The sequence below is a fragment of the Salmo salar genome, chromosome 07, assembly GCF_965601325.2.
Source record: "Salmo salar chromosome 07, fSalSal1, whole genome shotgun sequence".
NCBI lineage: Eukaryota > Metazoa > Chordata > Actinopteri > Salmoniformes > Salmonidae > Salmo > Salmo salar.
Window position 1 is genome coordinate 31,907,489 of NC_138297.1, and position 20,012 is coordinate 31,927,500.

Genomic DNA, 20,012 nt, shown 5'->3' on the forward strand with positions numbered 1-20,012 from the left:
AAAAAAGTGTTCCAAAATAGTTATTCGGCCTCTGAAAGGATTCTACATGGAACCCAAAAGGGTTCTACATAGAACCAAAAGGGTTCAACCTGGAAACAAAAGGGTTCTACCTGCAACCAAAAAGGGTTCTTCAAAGGGTTCTCCTATTGGGGTCAGCCGAAGAACCCTTTAAGGTTCTAGACAGCACTTCTTTTTTGTAAGTGTAGAGGTGACACCTGCGGAGAGGAAGAGATCCCAACATGTTCTGCCAGGCAGCGAATTCCACCCAAGAGCGAGGGAAGGAGGGATAAGAGGGAGGGATGAAAGAAAGGAGGAGGGGGGGGATGAGATAAAGGACAAAAGTGTCAACGTAAACATTCAGATGAAGAGTAGAAGAGGGCTGGACATGCACATGCACACCCACAAACACACTCCGTGACTCCCTGTGTCTTTAACAAGACACAGAATATACACATCTGCCTGTTGGAACTATTCCCCGGAGACAAACTCTCAACAACTTCATCCATATCATCTGAGTAATTTAATTCCTAACAACACTGCCTAACAACATGAAGGATGGACGTGTAAACAGATCAATAGAAATATAAACTCCCAATTCAAAGGAATTACAATTGAAGGTTTTATGAAGCCTTTATAAACCCTTCATAAGACCTTCATAGATGCTTCATGAGTCATTCATAACCAAATGTCATACTATAGGTTGTAAGTGCCACATGTTCAGTAAGGACCCAACAAGTAAAAGTGACAATCTATCTACAGATAGAGCATATCAATATTTGGCTCACCTATCAGTGTTGATGTGGCCATGACGTGTCTGAGATATCTCCTATCTATTTGAAGAGAACTGGGAAGATAGCCAGACTGACGCTATCTGACAAACTCCCCATTCTATTTGTCTCCTTTAGAAAACTCTCACTACTAAATATCTTTCTATGACATTCTGAGCAGTGCAGGGATGAACTCGCGTTTTCACTCAAACTCCCTAGATGCCACTTTCTGCAGTTTTTTTCTTCTATTTTTCCTGTTCCTCCTGTCATGTAAACCTAGGCTTAATCTCACCCTCCTCCACCGCTCCTCTCCTTTCTTCACGGGTGTGTGAAAAACAGTTTGCCATCAGCTGTGTCAGACATCAGTCCAGCACTTCCTCCGTGGAGTGCTCATAGACTGACGTGATGTTCTGTTTTCAGACTGAAGAATTTTGCACCCATCTATCAAACTGTTAATGTAGGGGCAAATCCAAACTTCCACTCAAATTGAATTTATGCTGATCAAAGTCTGATTTGGCTTGTTTGAACAGAAGTGTGTGACTGTGAAGACACTGTGTGAGTGTGTCAGTGTTGGTCTGGTATCTCCAAACCCTGTGGATAGGGGTGTGATAAAGACATGTTATCTGTCTGCAGTAGCAGGGAGAGAGACGGACGGATAGGGGAGAGGGATGAGAGAGAGGAGAGGAGATAGAGGGGGGGAAAGAAGAGGAGAGAAATAAAGAGAGAGAGAGAGAGAGAGAGAGAGAGAGAGAGAGAGAGAGAGAGAGAGACTCCTTACACGCTCCACCTCTCTCTGAGATACAGTAGAGGTGAAAGTGTAACCCCTTTGCTATCTCTGGCTAGTCTGGTTAACCACATAAACTCCTCTAACCACACAAACACACACACACACACACACACACACACACCACACACACACACACACACACACACACACACACACACACACACACACACACACACACACACACACACACACACAGGATCTCTGGACCTCTTCCAGACCATACCTACCACAAAACTGTTACCATGGAGATGCCCACTGTCCCACTATTTAGAGGACCACCCAATGAAGTCATCCATCACTCACTCAGGCCACACTCCCCAGGACAACAAAGAAGTAGGAGGTTGGACTAATGGATTGACTTACGCTTGATAACCTGACCACCATTGAGGGTGGTGATACAACAGCCAGGTCACCCGTGATACAAGTCAGTATTCAACGTCCGTCCATGTCTGAGGACGTCGGGAGATTACGTGGGAACTGGCCACTAGGGTCAAGAGTGAGCATTGTTACCTTCAAGTAGTTTCAGTTTTACTAGGTCGTTGTGGAAGGGGATGGCGGATGGGCATAAGCATCTGCCTCTGATTCTAGATGTTGCAAGTTCTAAAGCCTAACCCAAGCCTTAAACATGACCTCAATCATTCTGAGTTAATGCCTAACCTAAAGATTTTGGAGTTAATGCCTAAACGTAACCCTAACTTTAACTAAGATGACTCAGTTGACAATAAGGGATATAGGGAGGGACCTTTTAAATAATTCATCATCATTAACTAACCACAATAATAATAATTCTCAAGTGGAACCACAATGACCAGACGGACTGGGCAAAAGCCCAAAGAGAGAAAAACAATACTTATGTACAGTGGCAAGAAAAAGTATGTGAACCCATTGGAATTACCTGGATTTCTGCATAGATTGGTCATAACATTTTATCTGATCTTCATCTAAGTCACAACAATAGACAAACTAATTAAACTAATAACACACAAACAAGTATACGTTTTCAGGTCTTTATTGAACACACCGTGTAAACATTCACAGTGCAGGGTGGGAAAAGTATGTGAACCCTTAGATTTAATAACTGGTTTGGCAGCATATAACCTCAACCAAACATTTTCTGTAGTTGCCGATCAGACCTGCACAACGGTCAGGAGGAATTTTGGACCATTCCTCTTTCCAAAACTGTTTCAGTTCAGCAATATTCTTGGGATGTCTGGTGTGAACTGCTCTCTTGAGGTCATGCCACAGCATCTCAATCGGGTTGAGGTCAGGACTCTGACTGGGCCACTCCAGAAGGCGTATTTTCTTCTGTTGAAGCCATTCTGTTGTAGATTTACTTCTGTGTTTTGGGTTGTTGTCCTGTTGCATCAACCAACTTCTGTTGAGCTTCAATTGGCAGCCAGATAGCCTTATATTCTCCTGCAAAATGTCTTGATAACCTTGGGAATTCATTTTCCGTCGATCATAGCAAGCTCTCCAGGCTCTGAGACCCCAAACCAGGATGCTCCCTCCACCATACTTTACAGTTGGGATGAGGCTTTGATGTTGGTGTGCTGTGCCTTTTTTTCTCCACACATTGTGTTGTGTGTTCCTTCCAAACAACTAAACTTTAGTTTCATCTGTCCACAGAATATTTTGCCAGTAGCGCTGTGAAACATCCAGGTGCTCTTTAACGAACCTCAGATGTGCAGCAATGTTTTTTTTAGACAGCAGTGTCTTCTTCTGTGGTGTCCTCACATGAAATCATTCTTGTTTAATGTTTTACGTATTGTAGACTCGTCAACAGAGATGTTAGCATGTTCCAGAGGTTTCTGTAAGTCTTTAGCTGACACTCCAGGATTCTTCTTAACCTCATTGAGCATTCTGCGCTGTGCTCTTGCAGTCATCTTTGCAGGACGGCTACTCCTAGGGAGAGTAGCAACAGTGCTGAACTTTCTCCATTTATAGATAATTTGTCTTACCGTGTACTGATGAACATCAAGGCTTTTAGAGATACTTTTGTAACCCTTTCCAGCTTCATGTGAGTCAACAATTCTTGATCATAGGTCTTCTGAGATCGCTTTTGTTCAAGGCATGGTTCACATCAGGCAATGCTTCTTGTGAATAGCAAGAGAGTGTTTTTTATAGGGCAGGGCAGCTCTAACCATCATCTCCAATCTCATCTCATTAGTTGGACTCCAGGTTAGCTGATTCCTGACTCCAATTAGCTTTTGCAGAAGTCATTAGCCTAGGGGTTCACATACCTTTTCCAACCTAAAGGTATGTGATGTATTCAATATAGACAAGAAAAATACAATACTTTGTGTGTTGTTAGTTTAAGCACACTGTGTTTGTCTATTGTTGTGCCTTAGATGAAGATCAGTTCAAATTGTATAACCAATTTATGCAGAAATCTACGTAATTCCAAGGGGTTCACATACTTTTTCTTGCCAATGTATCTACCCTTTCAGCTGCTTGTAGTGACACACACACACACGCACACACGCAGACACGCACACACACAGACACACACACACACACACACACACTCACACAATCCATGTATTAAGCCTTTCAGCCTCTTAAGAGATATGATCTGTACACAGCCTACAAGTATCTCGCAAACAACATGTTTTTTCTTTAGAATAGACCGTTTCGATCATGCAGGGTGTAGTTCGGCTAAATACTCTTGCATGGAGAGGAAGTCTGCTTGGGACCGGTAGACTTGGTTTGTTCACAGAGCAACCATCACCTAGGCTTTAACTCATGAGGTCAATTCTCCCTTAGCTACAATGGTTTCTTGGAATGTGTGTCTCAGTCTTAGTACAAAGACTAGGGCATCAAGAGTTGATTTTGTAATCAAACTTTCATAGAAAGTTGCTTGTAAATTTTGTATGTGTTGATGAACGACCAGTAAATCAGATGAATGAATGAATTTCTAAGAACGTGTAAACTATGACTTTAAAACGAGCCTACAATCATTATATCCACTATAATCATAATTAAATCCTGATAACATTACCATACAAATTTGGCAGCACAAAAATCAAGGGAATATGGCAATACTGATGGCTACATACTATTGTTGAAAGTATGCAGTAAGTACGAACTTCACATCGGAATGTTCTTGAGCACAATTATTACAATGACATGTAGGCCTACACCGTACAGTGAAGGAATTGGTCTCAGGTGTGGCTGGAGTCACGGGTAGTCTTAATGAGGTTTTGAATATTCATAAGAGGCGGGGTTTGGATCTTTCACGAATTTGAGCGGGCCTACCAAATATGCAGTGATATATTCCGTCCCAATTCTGCCTGTACAGACAGCATAAAAAATGATTCAATAAATACTATTGTTGTAACTCATTCATGGGGATAAATTATGTACGTTTTAACTTTGTAAATTATTTTAAAATGAGAATTATAATAATAGTAACAATTCCATCTCTACTGTCACTGTGTGATGTTGAAATAAAGACTACTTCCAAATGTGTAAAACTCAAATTATGCATGAAAGGTCAGTCAGCAATTTGACTGGTGGGCTCTTGTAATCAGCGTTCAAAAGTATACAGACAGTGTCCAATAAACACAAGGCAAATATTTAAATTCCCCCCAAAAGAGGATGGGTGATTCTCTGAGAAGGCATTACCCAATGAATCCAGCATAAACCAGGCACACTGTGCAATGTCATAGACAAAACTGCAGTGAGCGACAAAACTACACTGTGCGTGAATATGTTGTGAATTATTTACAATAATAATAACAAAAAACTTTCTTCACATGTCTATATATATTTTTAAATACATGTACAAGATCCAAGCGCCTGATACAAGCATTTGAAATAGCCTACATATAGCCCAAGGATACAGAATGTATGTAGTGAGAGAGCACCCCACTCCGCGCAATAGAGCTATGCATGTCCGTTAGTCTACACCGAGCCTGGTCATGCATGCTATTGTTTGCCACAATGTTGCCCTAAATTCTACATCTCAGACTTGCAATGCGGCTATAGAAGAAGAAGAAAAACGTCAAGGCTGTAGCCGCATAATTGGTTTGAAGATTATTATACATGCGCACACTTGATTCGAGAGGCACTAGAAGTTGAGGAAACACATCGCACTTACCCCGAGTGTCGCTTCTACTGCCCAGCTGACAGCGAGTACACAAATCCTATAAAATAAATAAACAATTATATATTCGTCTGGCTTTTCAAATAATCCAATTCGCAGGCCTAATAACTTTGTAAGAAAGTATTCGCTCTATATAGTTGGCTACACAGAACAGCTGATAAGCAATGTCAAACTATACCACTATGGCAACATATAATTTGTAGCTAAAATAAACGCACCAGAATTTCATTTTGAATCGCGACTGGAAGAGAAAACTCAGGTAGTTTTCCTGTAGTGCTCCCCCAGTCCCGTCTTCCCTCCTAGCCGCCGCTACAAGTGCCTAGACGAGCTCATTGAAGAATCCAAAAAAAGCGTCTCTGTTTCGGGAAATACGAGAAGCAAGAAGAGAGAGAGCTAAAAGCAGTGCAATTTCAAAAAAGGGGGAAAGAATCACGCACCAAACGGTTATTTTCGTTAGCACTGGTTCAAATAGTTAGGTCATTCCGTCGGTTTGCGCTATAAATAATAAGGAAAGTTAAAACTCACCAAAGCTCAAGTTGTGAAAACGTTCGTCCCCTGTCGGACTTGTTTCACGCACCGCAGCTACTTCGCAGTGCATGAGAGCAGAGAAGAGAGGTGGGGCTTAGCCATGCCACTCATATTCCATAGCCTACCTTTACCCGCTGGTTACCACTTTAACGCACACGTTAGAAAGCACCATTAGCTCACACGTTCACTACTCGAACAAAGTGATTACAAGCAAATGAGATGTTCTTTTGATGTTTCAATTCGATTAAACAGGAGATCGAATATACATTTTCGTGTGACAGGCTATGGATGTTGAATGTTGAACGGTGGATGCTGAAAACACGTGTGATACCTTGAGTTTATATCTTGGGTTCGGTTGCTTTTGTAGGCCTAAAGATGTTCAAACTGCACTAGTCAACTGCAAAAGAGGAGAAAAATGAATGAATAACGTATCACTCGTCAAGAAAGGGTGATCTTTTTGGAATTGTCTACATAATCCCCCACGTTCCCTGATCTTTCAAAAAAAGGCCCCAAGTATTCCCCTAAACCAGTATGGTAATGACATGCAACATGTTAGGATGACATTTTAAAATGTCAAATAAATATTTGAGCCTAGGTAAAAACAGATTATTGTAGCCTGAGGCAACGAAAAATTGCCCTACACTGGTGAGTGTATGTTTGCCACTGTAAAAAAAAAAAAGGCCTACACCAAAATATAACTACTTATTAGTTGTATATCTTAGCATACAAACAAAACAATCTTTGTTTTTTGTTTGGTTTGTTTAAAAGTTCAGGGATATTGCATACTATATCGCACACAAGACCTGTTGAAGCAAGTGTCAGGGGCATGCGCATTGATCCAAAGTAGATCCGGCTGTAGCAGGTTGGCAAGTCGATAGAGTCAGTCAGGGGTTTGCAGAAGGGAACGGTCCCACGACTGGAAACAACAATCTGTCTACTGCGTTCTGAAAACTATTCTGTTCTATCGCCGAGTTAGCAGAACAATATGACAATTCTCTGATGTGTTTTTTTTTTTTGTAGAATTTGTCAATGATTAGTTGAGGCAGAATTGTTAAAAAAAAAAATGAATAAAAACTTGAAGAGTCTGCGAAATCTCGCGGTGGGGTTGGTGCTCGTAACCCTGTGTATCGTGGTCCAGGAGTCGGAATCAGCGGTGAGTAGCCAGCCTACAATTTACTTTCACACACTTGTCGATGTATTTCGAATGAAATCGAGAAAATTCAAACAGTTAAAACAGCGACAGGTTGCTTCAAACGGGCCGGACTCCAAACCCACCCGCGTCTTGTTGGCGAAAGTGTATAAGTAGACGGGATACTTTATAACAAGTGTTCATTTTCTGCCCCCCGGTCTAATAATAAGTCTCATGTTCTAGCCTACTTTTACCAAAATGTGTTTTCAACTTTTAGTGCATGAATAATTATACTAATTATATATTTACACGGATGGTCCGTGCGTTATTATAGCGTTATTGCACAGTTACGAACAAGCTCCATTCCAGGGACCGCGTTCGTTTTGTAGTTGTTCAGAGTTCTGAGGGAAGGAGTGCGGGCCACGGGAGCCCGGCTGTAGCTCGCGGGCATACATTTTTTTCTAGATCTGTTCTGCACCGGCGGACTTGTAAGAAGCATGTCGCACTGTGTCTTTTCCTACTTTTTTTGTCCGTTAATTAATGTCAGTGGAAAAGATTTTCTTGCAAGAAATGTGTGTCCTCCTTGTAGTGTGAACACTGTTACAATGCGCACAGTTGCGATGATGTAGCCTGTTTCTTTTGTATTTTTTTTTGGTGCCATTTAAATGGAACTTTGACAAGAAGTCAAGAGAATGGGTCAAGAGAATGGGTGTTTTCATTGCTTGTTAAAAAGTGAGAGTTAACATTATCCGCTGTCACTGCGTATTGGGGCGCATCACATCACAGATGATGTCCAAGGTTACAACATTTGAATGTTTTACCCTCAAAACTCTTCCATGTCACAGGTACTCAATGAATGCATGTGATATTAAACAACAACCTATTTCACATCACACAAAGTTGACATTAAAGGGACTCAAATTAAAAGTGAATTTATACAATGTATGCATCAGTATTTCTATTTAGTCATAAACAATATTAATAGTCATTAATTCATTGGTCATTTGATCATCATTAACATAAATTGTCAAATGCTCTTCACAGTGAGTATGCAGTGAGCTTTGTTTATTTTACACGTGAAAAAGCAACAAAATAACTTTTTTGTCCCGGAACAATTCAATCAATGCATAAATGCATTTCAACGAGACAGTGACACTCAGGGAGTAAACATCAACATGTAGACATTCTCTCTCTCCTCTCTCTCCTCTCTCTCTCTCTCTCTCTCTCTCTCTCTCTCTTGCCCCCTCTCTCTCGTCAGAAATCAAAGTATAACAGTACTTTACTATCCTATGGAAATGAATATCCAATTTCATTCATATTGATAACACTCATTGCTCACTGCACTCACAAAGTCAGACACAACTGGCGCTGCACCCTTGCAGTGGAGAGAGTGAACTGAACTAGCCTTCTCAGGTGAGATACCGAGGTGTGGCTAGCTGTCAGAGCTACAGGCAGAACAGACAGCTAACCCTACAGTACTACCGTAGACTACAGTAATAAGCTATTCAACGAACCACTGGCACGGGGTAATACATCGCCAGCTTATGGTTAAGTTTAGTACTGAGGTTATGTTTAATTAGGGCCAATCTGACTCTAGATCTGTGGTTAAGGCGTGACGTCCGAGCGCCTTTCACTTCCCAGAGTGTCATTGTTGTCAAGGCGTTTCAAACAGAGGTGGAAGGAATGATGGACTCTTCCCTGTGCTCTGATTGGAGAGAGAGTTCCACTGTCCCTCTGGAATGCGCTTTATGTAGGGGACGGACCGCCCCCTTTGAGACTCCCATAGCATGAGGTGAAGAGAGAGAGCGGTAAGGAGGGAATAAAGACAGGGAGGGAGGAGAGATGCAAAGAGTTAATGAGGGAGATAGAAATAACTCAGGGATGAGGAAAGATAAGAGAAGACAGGAATGGAACAGACAGGGAATATAGAGGAGGAGATGCAAGGAGTGGTGAAGGAAGAGTAGAAGTAGAAAGCTACGGAAGAAAAGAGGGACAGCTTTGTCACCTTGCCAGAGAAGACTGACGTGTGCGCTGTCTTTGGTGAGCATGTGGAATCCTATGTCTATTCACAGTGCAGGAGAAAGAGTGTGAGGGAGGGGGGGAGAGAGAGATGGAAGGAGCGAGAGAGCGAGAGATGCTAGGGAAGAGAGAAGGAGAGGAAGGCAGATGAGAGAAATTGACTTCAGCCAAGTCTGACCTCCCTATATCTACTTACTGTAAGAACTAAATGTGTTTGGCAGCAGGCGGGCATCTCAGTGGGAACGGCTGGACCATTAGGGTTCTCTCCTCTACGTGTGGACCAACTGAGTAGTGTCCTCAAAGCTTTTTTTTCCCCTCCGTGTGTGATATAAGAAGAGTTGGGATGCATCCCAAATGGCACCCTATTCCCTATAGGGCCCTGGTCAAATGTAGTGCACTATATAGCGACTAGGGTCAGTGTGTAATATAGGAAGAGATACGTACGTTCAGGGTAGTTCCTACCCAGGCCCTAGTTAAAAGTCGTGCACTATGTAGGGAATAAGGTGCCGTTTGGGACACAACCTAAATGAAAGCTCAGCTCACCATGCAGGCTATAGAAGTTCAATGCATACTGAAAAGTAGGTGTTTTGATGGTTTTTGGTGGAGGTTATTATATGAAGAACCTTGTTCCTATAGAAATGCCCACATGTGACTTTTGAACACACCCTTGTTCTCTCTCTTTCTCTCTTCCGAAGTCATTCCCATTGGGTTCCCTTGGAATTCCCATTCCGCTCTCAGCGTTCCCAAATCCCACGTCCCTCAATGTGGCCCTCTAGTGGAGGGTGTGTGTATTGGTCATCTGACCTGGAATTCATACACTGTGTGGTGACGGAATTTGCTTTGGAATTCTGGAAATTGGATTAGTGTAGCTACGCTCCCCCCCCCCCCCCCCTCTTTTCTCTCTCTCTCTCTCTCTCTCTCTCTCAGTCTCTGTCCCTCTCTCTTACTCTTTAGCTCCCTCCCTCCCCCCTTTCTCTCCACGGCACTACCTTTCCTCTTTAATATGTTTTCCATGATCCAAATCAGTGTCTATTGTGAGGCTTTGTAAATAGTATGCTTATTGTTATTTTTTATATATTGTTCATTCTCTAGTAATAACAGACTCATTCCATACATTGCTGTTTCCTGGTTTAGTCATTGGTAGCCCATGCTCTTATATGAGTTTGTATGGATGGCCATCTCCAGTCTTCAGCTGTAATCTATACCATAGCAGTCTGCTTTGAACCTGTCATAGCCGAGAGCACCTCTATTCCCCATTCCTTCAAAGTGCACAAGGGTGTGAATAATGAGGGAACAGGGAGCACACACACACTTCTGAGGTGACCCCTGTCACAGGTAGAGTTAGTGTAGTGTAGCCTCTCTCTCTCTCTCTCTCTCTGTCTCTCTCCTTCTCTCTCTGTCTCTCTCTCTCTCTCTCTCTCTCTCTCTTTCTCTCTCTCTCTCTCTCTCTCTCTCTTTCTCTGTCTGTCTGTCTCTTTCTCTCTCTCTCTCTCTCGCTCCCTGTCTCCCTGTCTTCCTCTCTCCAGACCCTCTCTTTTTCTCCGTTGTCTTTCTATGCCGGTCTCTCTCTTTCTCTTTCGCCTCTCCTCCCCCCTTTCTTCCCTCTCTCCTGGAAGGCATGCAAATTCCATCTTTATCTCACCTGCTGGGAGGAGAGGAAGGAGGGAAGGAGAGAGGAAAGGAGGAGAGGAGGGATCTCACCACCCCTTTCACAGGCAGCCACGCAAGCCAACGGGTTTTAAAACACACAAACACATTCAAGACTTGCGCACACACATACCCATGTTGCTCTCTTTCAATCTCAGTTTTGATGGGTAGGCAAAAGCAGTGGTGGAAAAAGATCCCAATTGTCATACTTAAGTAAAAGTAAAGATACCTTAATAGAAAATGGCTCAAGTAAAAGTGAAAGTCACCCAGTAAAATACTACTTGAGGAAAAGTCTAAAAGTATTTGGTTTGAAATATCCTTAAGAATCAAAAGTAAATCTAATTGCTAAAATATACTTAAGTATCAAAAGTACAAGTGTAAATCATTTAAAATTCCTTATATTAAGCGAACCAGATGGCATCATTTTCTTGTTTATTTTAATTTACGGATAGCCAGGAGCACACTCCAACACTCAGACATCATTTACAAATGAAGCATGTGTTTAGTGAGTCCTCCAGATCAGTGGCAGTAGGGATGAGCAGCGATGTTCTCTTGATAAGTGGGTGAATTAACTAGGGATGCGAGATATATCGGTGAACATATCAGAGTCGGCCGATATTAGCTAAAAATGCCAACATCGGTATCGGCCCGATGTCTAGTTTAACACCTATGTGCAAAACCGATGTCAAAGCTGACGTGCATACCTATATAACATAGGTACATGACGTATTGACGCCACGTAAAATGTTGCGCTACACGTGCAACACAGCATTCCTAACCTCGCCCACAATGTCTGCTGTGTGGATCGAGCAGTCAACAAGTCGAGCAGTCATTTGAAAGAGTAAGAACATTTCAGTGAGACAACTCAAAGGCGAAATCCATTAACGCCAAGATAATGGAATTCATTGCCCTTGTCAATCAACCGTTCTCTGTCATGGGTGATGATGGCTTTCGCCGAAGGGTCGAGCACCGGTACACATGTTGCCCTACTGGAGTTACACAGTAATAGCGTCACTGCTATTAGCTTCACAACATACTAGGGAACACCGTTTGGGTCTTTTCGTGTCAAAAGAAATACACGTCAAATAATACTATTTAATACTAATAATACTATAATAAGCTTTTAATTTGACACGTGAAATAACACAGTTCTATTATAGAATGTTGTGTGTTCTGAATTTGCACGTGCAAGCCAAGCGCCACCACTACCATCAGTAGCACTGTCAAAGCTGTACAAAAAAGTCTGCAAACAAGCAAACACCGGCCACGAACGATGTGTTTGTAATAAAGCATTATTTGTTTGACCACAACTTCTGCGATAGCTAGCTTTAGCTTGGTACCTAGCTAGCACCAATACAACCAGCCTGAAAACAATGGCCAGTAGAAACTGCAGTCATTTTCATTATTCTTAGCAATGATTTAGGAATCCTTGTGAGTAAGTATTAGTTAGGTAGCCACTTGTTGTTCGCCTATTGAAATTTAACTTTGGTTCATGAAAATAAATAGCTAGCCAGCTGCTTAACCCTGTTGCTCTAAGCTAACGTTTTAACCAGCCAGCTAGCTTCATCTGGCTAGTGATGCTCGACCAGACCGTGTTATGTGTTGTGAAGCTAGCCACAATAAGGATTAGATTAGGCACAATAGTGGAATTTGCGGTTTGCCTTCAAAATAAAAGTACCTCTTTGAAAGTGATGCAGAAAGTTCCAATTGGTAGAATCATGCCATATTTAGACTAGATAATGTTAAACAAGGTTGGAATGTGAAGCAATGAAATGGGGTATACAGTCTACTCGATGACACCCACAGAACACCACTGTGAAGAATTTACGCAAATATTAGCGTTGTAGCTCTTATCGCAGGACTATGACTGTGTGAAATCTCCCCAGTCAGCCTATTGTGTGTATTGACATTCATATTGCACTGTAACAGCTTTACCTAAGGATTGGGGATCAAATAAATGTGATATCAGTCTCCTCAATACCCAAAATATTTTTACCCAACGTCCTCCTCAGAGTTATCAGACTCCAAAACATCCTTGCAGTATTTTCTTCCCTCGGGAATAGTGTTCAGTACACATACAGTAGGTTGACAATAAATGTGGCTCAATTCACAGTTGTTTCAGAGTCCCGCAATAAGAGCTAATGTTCTCTGGGTGTCACTGAGTAGACTGATACCCCATGTCATTGATCCACAATCCATAGGTAAGGCTGTACAGTGAAATAACTATGCCCGCAATGCAATTCTAAAGTATAATACATACAATATGATTTCAACAGATTTTTGTCAAATTAACAAATGATTGTCTTTTGTTGATTTTATATAACAACATTCCAACCTCGTTTAGCATGATCTATTCAATCATGGCATAATTCTACTATTTGTATTCATTTGCATCACTATCAATGACATACTTTTATTTTGAAGGCTAACCGTAAAGTCCACTATTGTGGCTAATCCTTATTGTGGCTAGCTTCACATAGATGGGTCTGACAACCATTAATCAAATAAGAACTGTCTTATAAATTAGGGTTATTTTAGATGACACCTAGCTATAGCTACTGAAACCAATGATGTTGTTTTGCTATGTTTTTGGGGAAGAACATTGTTTGCATCCATGAGCCAGCTAGCTTTTTTTTAATGACCAGCACTGTAGGTGCGCGAGACAACTTTACCAGCATCACAGCATACGTTTCGATGAATGGTTATGACATATGAAATACGAGTGATAGTGTAATCAATGTGTAATAACTAAGTAAAAAATGTATGAATGCGTTAAATTATTATGTGAGGTGCAGTCATATTCAGTTCCTAATTGGTCAACAAGTTTATTTGACACGCAAAGACCCAAACGGCGTTCCATAGTATGAGAAATCCTGGTTGAGAATGAAACGACTGAACAAATGAACAACTAAACAGCAGAATAACTTTTTGGTCAATGTGGTGTGTGTGTGTGTAACCTTTATTTAACTAGGCAAGTCAGTTAAGAACAAATTCTTATTTACGATGACGGCCTAATCCGGCCAAACCCGGACGACACTAGGCCAATTCTGCGCCGCCCTATGGGACTCCCAATCACGGCCAAATGTGATACAGCCTGGATTCGAACCAGGGACTGTAGTGACGTCACTTGCACTGAGATGCAGTGTCTTAGACCGCTGCGTCCATGTGTGTGTGTTAACTATTTAACTGTACTAGAATGTTTAAAACGCCGCAAAATGTTTTAATATCGGTATAGGTATTGGTATTGTTTTTTTTGGCAAGGAAAATATTGGATATCGGTATCGGCCAAAAATGTAATATTGGTGCATCACTAGAATTAACTGATTTTCCTGCCTTGCTAAGCATTCGAAATGTAACGAGTACTTTTGGGTGTCAAGGAAAATGTAGGGAGTAAAAAGTATTTAATTTTCTTTCGGAATGTAGTGAAGTAAAAGTAAAAGTCTTCAAAAATATAAACAGTAAAGTAATGTACAGATACCCCAGTATCTGTACATTACTTTACTATTTATATATACTATTTATATATATATATATATATATATATATATATATATATATATATATATATATATGTATATTCTTCATGTATATTCTTCTTCGGCTAGAGCGATATTGAATATAGGGCCTGGAATGCATATTACCGTCAATCTATACTAATTACGTGCAAGGCAAACAAGTGGGTGAATGGTTAGGTTGTTTGTAAAGGCTATTAAGTGTCTGTGTCAGATTGTGCTGGCCGTCCAATGAGGTACTGACACTCCAGTGTGAAGGATTAACAGGTGTAGGGAAACTGCTCTATGTACAAAACGAATTCCTATATCTATAAATCCAAGATAACTCAAGAAATCTGCCATTCATTTTGACGTTTTTGCAGAGGAGATCTTAGTCGTGCGATTTTTACATCTAACTGTAGATGTTTGGAGCAGTGTTTCTCAATGAACAAAATGTGAACGACAACAAAGACTTTATTGAAGATTCCCTGCTGTTGACCAATCACCAACCAAGAGGCGTAGACTTCGGCTCTGAACGGCTCTGAGCGAAAAAAAACCCTCACCGAAGTCCGAAACGAAAACGTCGTCATAAACTCTTCCAAACTGTTTCGGCTGGGAAACACGCAGACGCCTTAATACCCGTCTTTTCTCTTTCTGATACCTCCTTCTCCTCCTCTCTCTCTCTCTCTCCCTTCCATTTTATTCTTTCATGTTCTGTCTATCACGCTCTCCATTTTCTCTCTTTCCCTTTCTCCCCCTCACACCCTTTCCCTCACGTTCCATCCTCCCGTGGACCTACATCCTGCCTGTCATCCTTTTGGAGAGCAGTGTAAACTGGGTTGTTTTTTAGGGACTGTTTACTTCAGTCTTTCTATGTTTGGTCTAAGGCTTTAGAGGTGGCCACACACACACACACACACACACCACTCCCTCTCCCTCTCCCTCTCCCTCACTCAATACTTTAAGAGGCAAACAATCAATCTATCCCAACCACTCCAGTATCCCTGCACATTGTAAATATGTTGTTGGCACTGACCCTGGAACTGGCCATGTATATACTGTAGCTTACTTACTGTCTCGTGTTCTGCTTATTTCTATTTCTTGTGTGTTTTTGTTCTACTTCATGTGAAAGTACTACTGATATTGATTACTGCGTTGTTGGGACAGAGCTAGCAAGAAAAGGCATTTCACTATACCTGTGCACGTGACAATGAAACGTGAGGTAAACAATCAATTAACAGATTATTGATTTAGGTCAAAATGACTTGTGGAAACAGCACAATCGTTCACCTAGACCAATACACTCCTCTATCCATTCCATTTTCACCTGATTCTTGTACTGTCAGAAAGAGCCGCTAATGGTTTTACACCGCCGCAAGTAGCAACCATCACTTTACCTTCCTCTTTTTGATTTTCTCTCTCACGCCATCCCAGGGCAGACCACCCCTAATCTGTGGGGTCAAGGCCAGGTGGTTGACGGGTCACCTGACCTGCTTTAAAGACCCTCTAGTCTGGGGATAAAACCTGTCCCTTTATGGATTGGATTAGATTGAGATTAAGATTACAACTAAGTACTATAGAGTAGCTTTAGTAAGAGCACCTCTGGCTGTCGGTCCTTAGCAAAAGGATGTCTCATCATGGTACCCAGATGTAGATACAGGTCAGTGGCACACACACACACACACACACACACACACACACACACACACACACACACACACACACACACAAGGGCTCACAAGAACAAGAAGCCTCTTGCGGATGTCTCGCCCGGAGGTTGAGTTCTGAACCTCAGTCTCCATCTTTGTGACGTTCTGGAGCTGAAAGAGAAAGGAAGGCTCATGTTAGGAAAAGGATATCGGGACCCATGTGCTATTGAGCCTGATCTTGTACAATAAAACGTTTTTTTTTTTTTTCAGTCAGGCAACATTTGCCCTGTTCGGTGCATGTAGGTTGCAGGTGATACCTTTTGGGTGTCAGCTGAAAGCGTGGCGCTGGCTAGACACATTATGCTATGTTTGTTTACTTGATGTGTCACAAGATGACTGTCAAAGCTCTAGACGTGTCACAGAGCAACAGAGAGGTCGAACCACTGCTGTCACACTCACATCAGCTGAGTCCCAGCCTTATCTGCCTCCCTTTTTGTCTGCCAGACACAATGAAACGCAATGAAACGCGTCCGTGTGTGACGTCAGCGTCTGGCTGAGAGAGTGCCAGGGTGGGGTGACAGAAGCAGAGAGACAGAGAGAGAGGATGAGGGACTGAGAAGGGGGGGGGGGGGGTGAGAGAGAGCGGAGGGGGGGAGTACAGTACATTTCTACCCCACTAGAAGCTTGAAAGGAGTCCCCTGATTTCTTATCTTGGATCCTTGCAGCCGACGCTTGTGCTATCAACCTATTCGCTGCATGTGCCCCCAGCCCCTGAGGTTACCGTAGTCCTGCCCCAACCCCCAGCTACTAACCTCTATCACCAGTCCATCCCTAGTCCCAGCCCTTATCCACAGCTCCAGCTCATCCATATAACCCCAGTCTCTGTGTCAGTTCCCTAGACGTGGTGGTGGGATTATGGTGTTTTCACCTCTCCTCTTCCAATCCCTGGAATTGGCTGCCCAAGACCCAGCCTCTGTCCTAACCCCCTAACCCAAACCCCCAGCCCCTGTACTAACCCAACACACCCAGCCTCCAAGCCCCGAACCCCCAGCCCATCGTCTCTATCCCAGGCATGATGGTGGATATATGGATGAGGCAGTGTCTCTAATCAAGGCATGGTGGTTGGATGTGGGGCCAGCACATTGAGATCCGTAGGGGTGTCTCAGTGTCTATCTCTCATCTCTCCAAATCATGCATCTCTCTCTACAAAGGCTTGATTATTCACACACACACACACACACACACACACACACACACACACACACACACACACACACACACACACACACACCACACACACACAGTTGTATTTTAGGAATGGCCCAAATAGAATAGAACAGTACTTTATTTATGTTTAACTAGGCAGGTCAGTTAAGAACAAATTCTTATTTACAATGACGGCCAAACCCGGACAACGCTGGGCCAATTGTGCGCCGCCCTATGGGACTCCCAATCATGACCGGTCAATGCGAACCAGGGACTGTAGTGGCACCTCTTGCACTGAGATGCAGTGCCTTAGACCACTGCGCCACTCGGAAGCCCTTAATCTTGCTATCTGTATGACAGATATTCTTCCAATTCTAACCTTTCAGACATAACACTTACACACACACACCATACATTTCAGGAGTGTTTAGGCCTCAGTCATTCAGGGCCTGTAAGAAGGTTGAATAGTCCAATCATGCTTTTGTCTATGTGATACCATTGTTCTGTCAAATGTTTTGACGGATGCAGGTATTGTAAAGTAGCCACACACACACACAGAACACAGACGTAGCCACGCACGCACGCACACACACACACACACACACACACACACACACACACACACACACACACACACACACACACACACACACACACACACACACACACACACACACACACACACACACACACACACACACACACACACACACACAGTTGGACATAAAGTGCACACATACAAACACAGGTAGGGTAGGATGAAATCAAAGTTTATTTGCAGATGTTATCGCAGGTGCAGCGAAATGCTTATGTTACTAGGTCCAACAATGCAGCAATATCATGTTCAGTGCCTCTTATGTACATAGGACAGCAGTCTCTAAGTTGCAGGGTAGAGTACAGGTTGGTAGCCGGCTAGTGACAGTGTCTAAGGTTCAGGGCAGGGTACTTGAGATAGAAGCTGTCTCTGTACTGTCTCCGCCTTCTACTGTAGATGGTAGCGGGGTGAACAGGCCGTGGCTCGGGTGGCTGAGGTCCTTGATGAGCTTCTTGACCTTCCTGCTTGACCTTCCTGTGACATCGGGTGCTGTAGATGTCCTGGAGGGCAGGCAGTGTGCCCCCGGTGATGCGTTGGGCTGACCGCACCACCCTCTGGAGAGCCCTGCGGTTGCGGTCGGTGCAGTTATTGTACCAGGCGGTGATACAGCTCGACAGGATGCTCCTGATAGTGCATCTGTAGAAGTTCGTAGGAGGGTCTTAGGAGCCAAGTCGAATTTCTTCAGCCTCCTGAGGTTGAAGAGGCGCTTTTGCGCCTTCTTCTCCACATTGTCGGCGTGAAGGGACCATTTCAGGTCCTCAGTGATGTGCACGCCGAGGAACGTGAAGCTTTTGACACTCTCTTCTGCGGCCCCGTTGATGTGGATGGGGGCGTGCTCTCTCTGCTGTCTCCTGTAGTCCACGATCAGCTCCTTGGTTTTGTTGACGTTGGGGGAGAGGTTATTTCCCTCACACCCCTCCGCCAGAGCTCTCAACTTTTCCCTGTAGGCTGTCTTGTCGTTGTTGGAAATCAGGCTTACCACTGTTGTGTTGCCAGCAAAGTTGTAGACCTGCGTGACCTGAGCACACACCCCGGTGGGGCCGCCTGCAGTTGGCCTGTCAGGAAATCTCGGACCCAGTTGTACAGGGAGGGGTTCAGACCCAGTGCCCTGAGCTTAGTGATGAACTTGGAGGGCACTATGGTGTAGAAGGCTGATCTGTAGTCAATGAACAGCATTCTTACATAGGTATTCTTCTTGTCCAAGTGGGATAGGGCAAAAAGTGTGGATCTAGGGTGTTGGGTAAGGTGGAGGTGATATGATCCTTAACAAGCCTCTCAAAGTACATCATGATGAGAGAATTGAGCGCTACGGGGCGATAGTCATTTAGTCAAGTTACCTTTGCTTTCTTGGGTACAGGAACAATGGTGGACATCTTAAAGCAAGTGGGGACATACTGGGATAGGGAGAGATTGAATATGTCCGTAAACACTCCAGCCAACTGGTCTGCACAAGCGTTTTGTATCTGAACCGTTGAATTGCGACTCCACTTTCTTCTTCTGCTGTTGTAATGTGATCGCCTCACGGATGACATAGCTGGTCTGTTTGTACACGTCCATATTCCCAGTCACCTTGCCAGGGTTGAATGCAGTGGTTCGCCCTTTCAGTTTGGCGCAAATGCTGCCATCTATCCACAGTTTCTGGTTTGGATAAGTTCTTAATCGTCACTTTAGGAAGAACATTCTCTGTGCACTTCCCGATGGACCCAGTCACCGAGTCAGTGTATACGTCGGTACTATTCTCAGAGGCGACCCGGAACATTTCCCAGTCAAGGTGAAGAATAGATTCCGATTAGTCAGACCAACAGTCTTTACCATGGGTGCTTCCTGCTTAAGACTCTGCCGATAGGTGGGGGAGCAGGAGGGATGCGTCGTCTGATTTGCCAAAGGGAGGGCGGGGGAAGGGTCCTGTAGCCAACCCGGAAGGCAGAGTAACAATAGTCAAGCGTGTTCTCTTTGCGTGTAGCACAGGAGATGTGTTGATAGAATTTCGGGGAGCGTTATACTCAGATGAATTTATCCTCAGTCCCCGGCTACAATGAATGCAGCCTCAGGATATGCGGTTTCCAGTTTGCACAAAGTCCAGTGGCAG

At 43.3% G+C, this 20,012-nt stretch overlaps 2 protein-coding genes across 5 annotated transcripts in view; one reads left to right on the forward strand and one right to left on the reverse strand.

Moving 5' to 3' along the window:
* LOC106608923 (uncharacterized) overlaps positions 1-6,281 on the reverse strand; it is a 193,503-nt gene extending 187,222 nt beyond the window's left edge. For 3 of the 4 annotated variants that reach the window (XM_082977553.1, XM_014207144.3, XM_082977552.1), the window contains exons 1-3: positions 6,185-6,281; positions 5,878-6,015; positions 5,654-5,699 (exon numbers count right to left, since the gene is read on the reverse strand). In XM_082977553.1, coding sequence (XP_082833679.1) covers positions 5,654-5,699; positions 5,878-5,888 — 57 coding nt within the window. In that variant the 5' untranslated portion in view covers positions 5,889-6,015; positions 6,185-6,281. The remainder of the gene's footprint in view (positions 1-5,653; positions 5,700-5,877; positions 6,016-6,184) is intronic. The other variant, XM_082977554.1, reaches the window with a different exon arrangement.
* Positions 6,282-7,062: 781 nt separating this feature from the next.
* Positions 7,063-20,012, forward strand: part of col4a5 (collagen, type IV, alpha 5 (Alport syndrome)) — an 87,400-nt gene continuing 74,450 nt past the window's right edge. Inside the window, exon 1 of the mRNA XM_014207141.3 lies at positions 7,063-7,340. Coding sequence (XP_014062616.1) covers positions 7,251-7,340 — 90 coding nt within the window. The 5' untranslated portion in view covers positions 7,063-7,250. The remainder of the gene's footprint in view (positions 7,341-20,012) is intronic.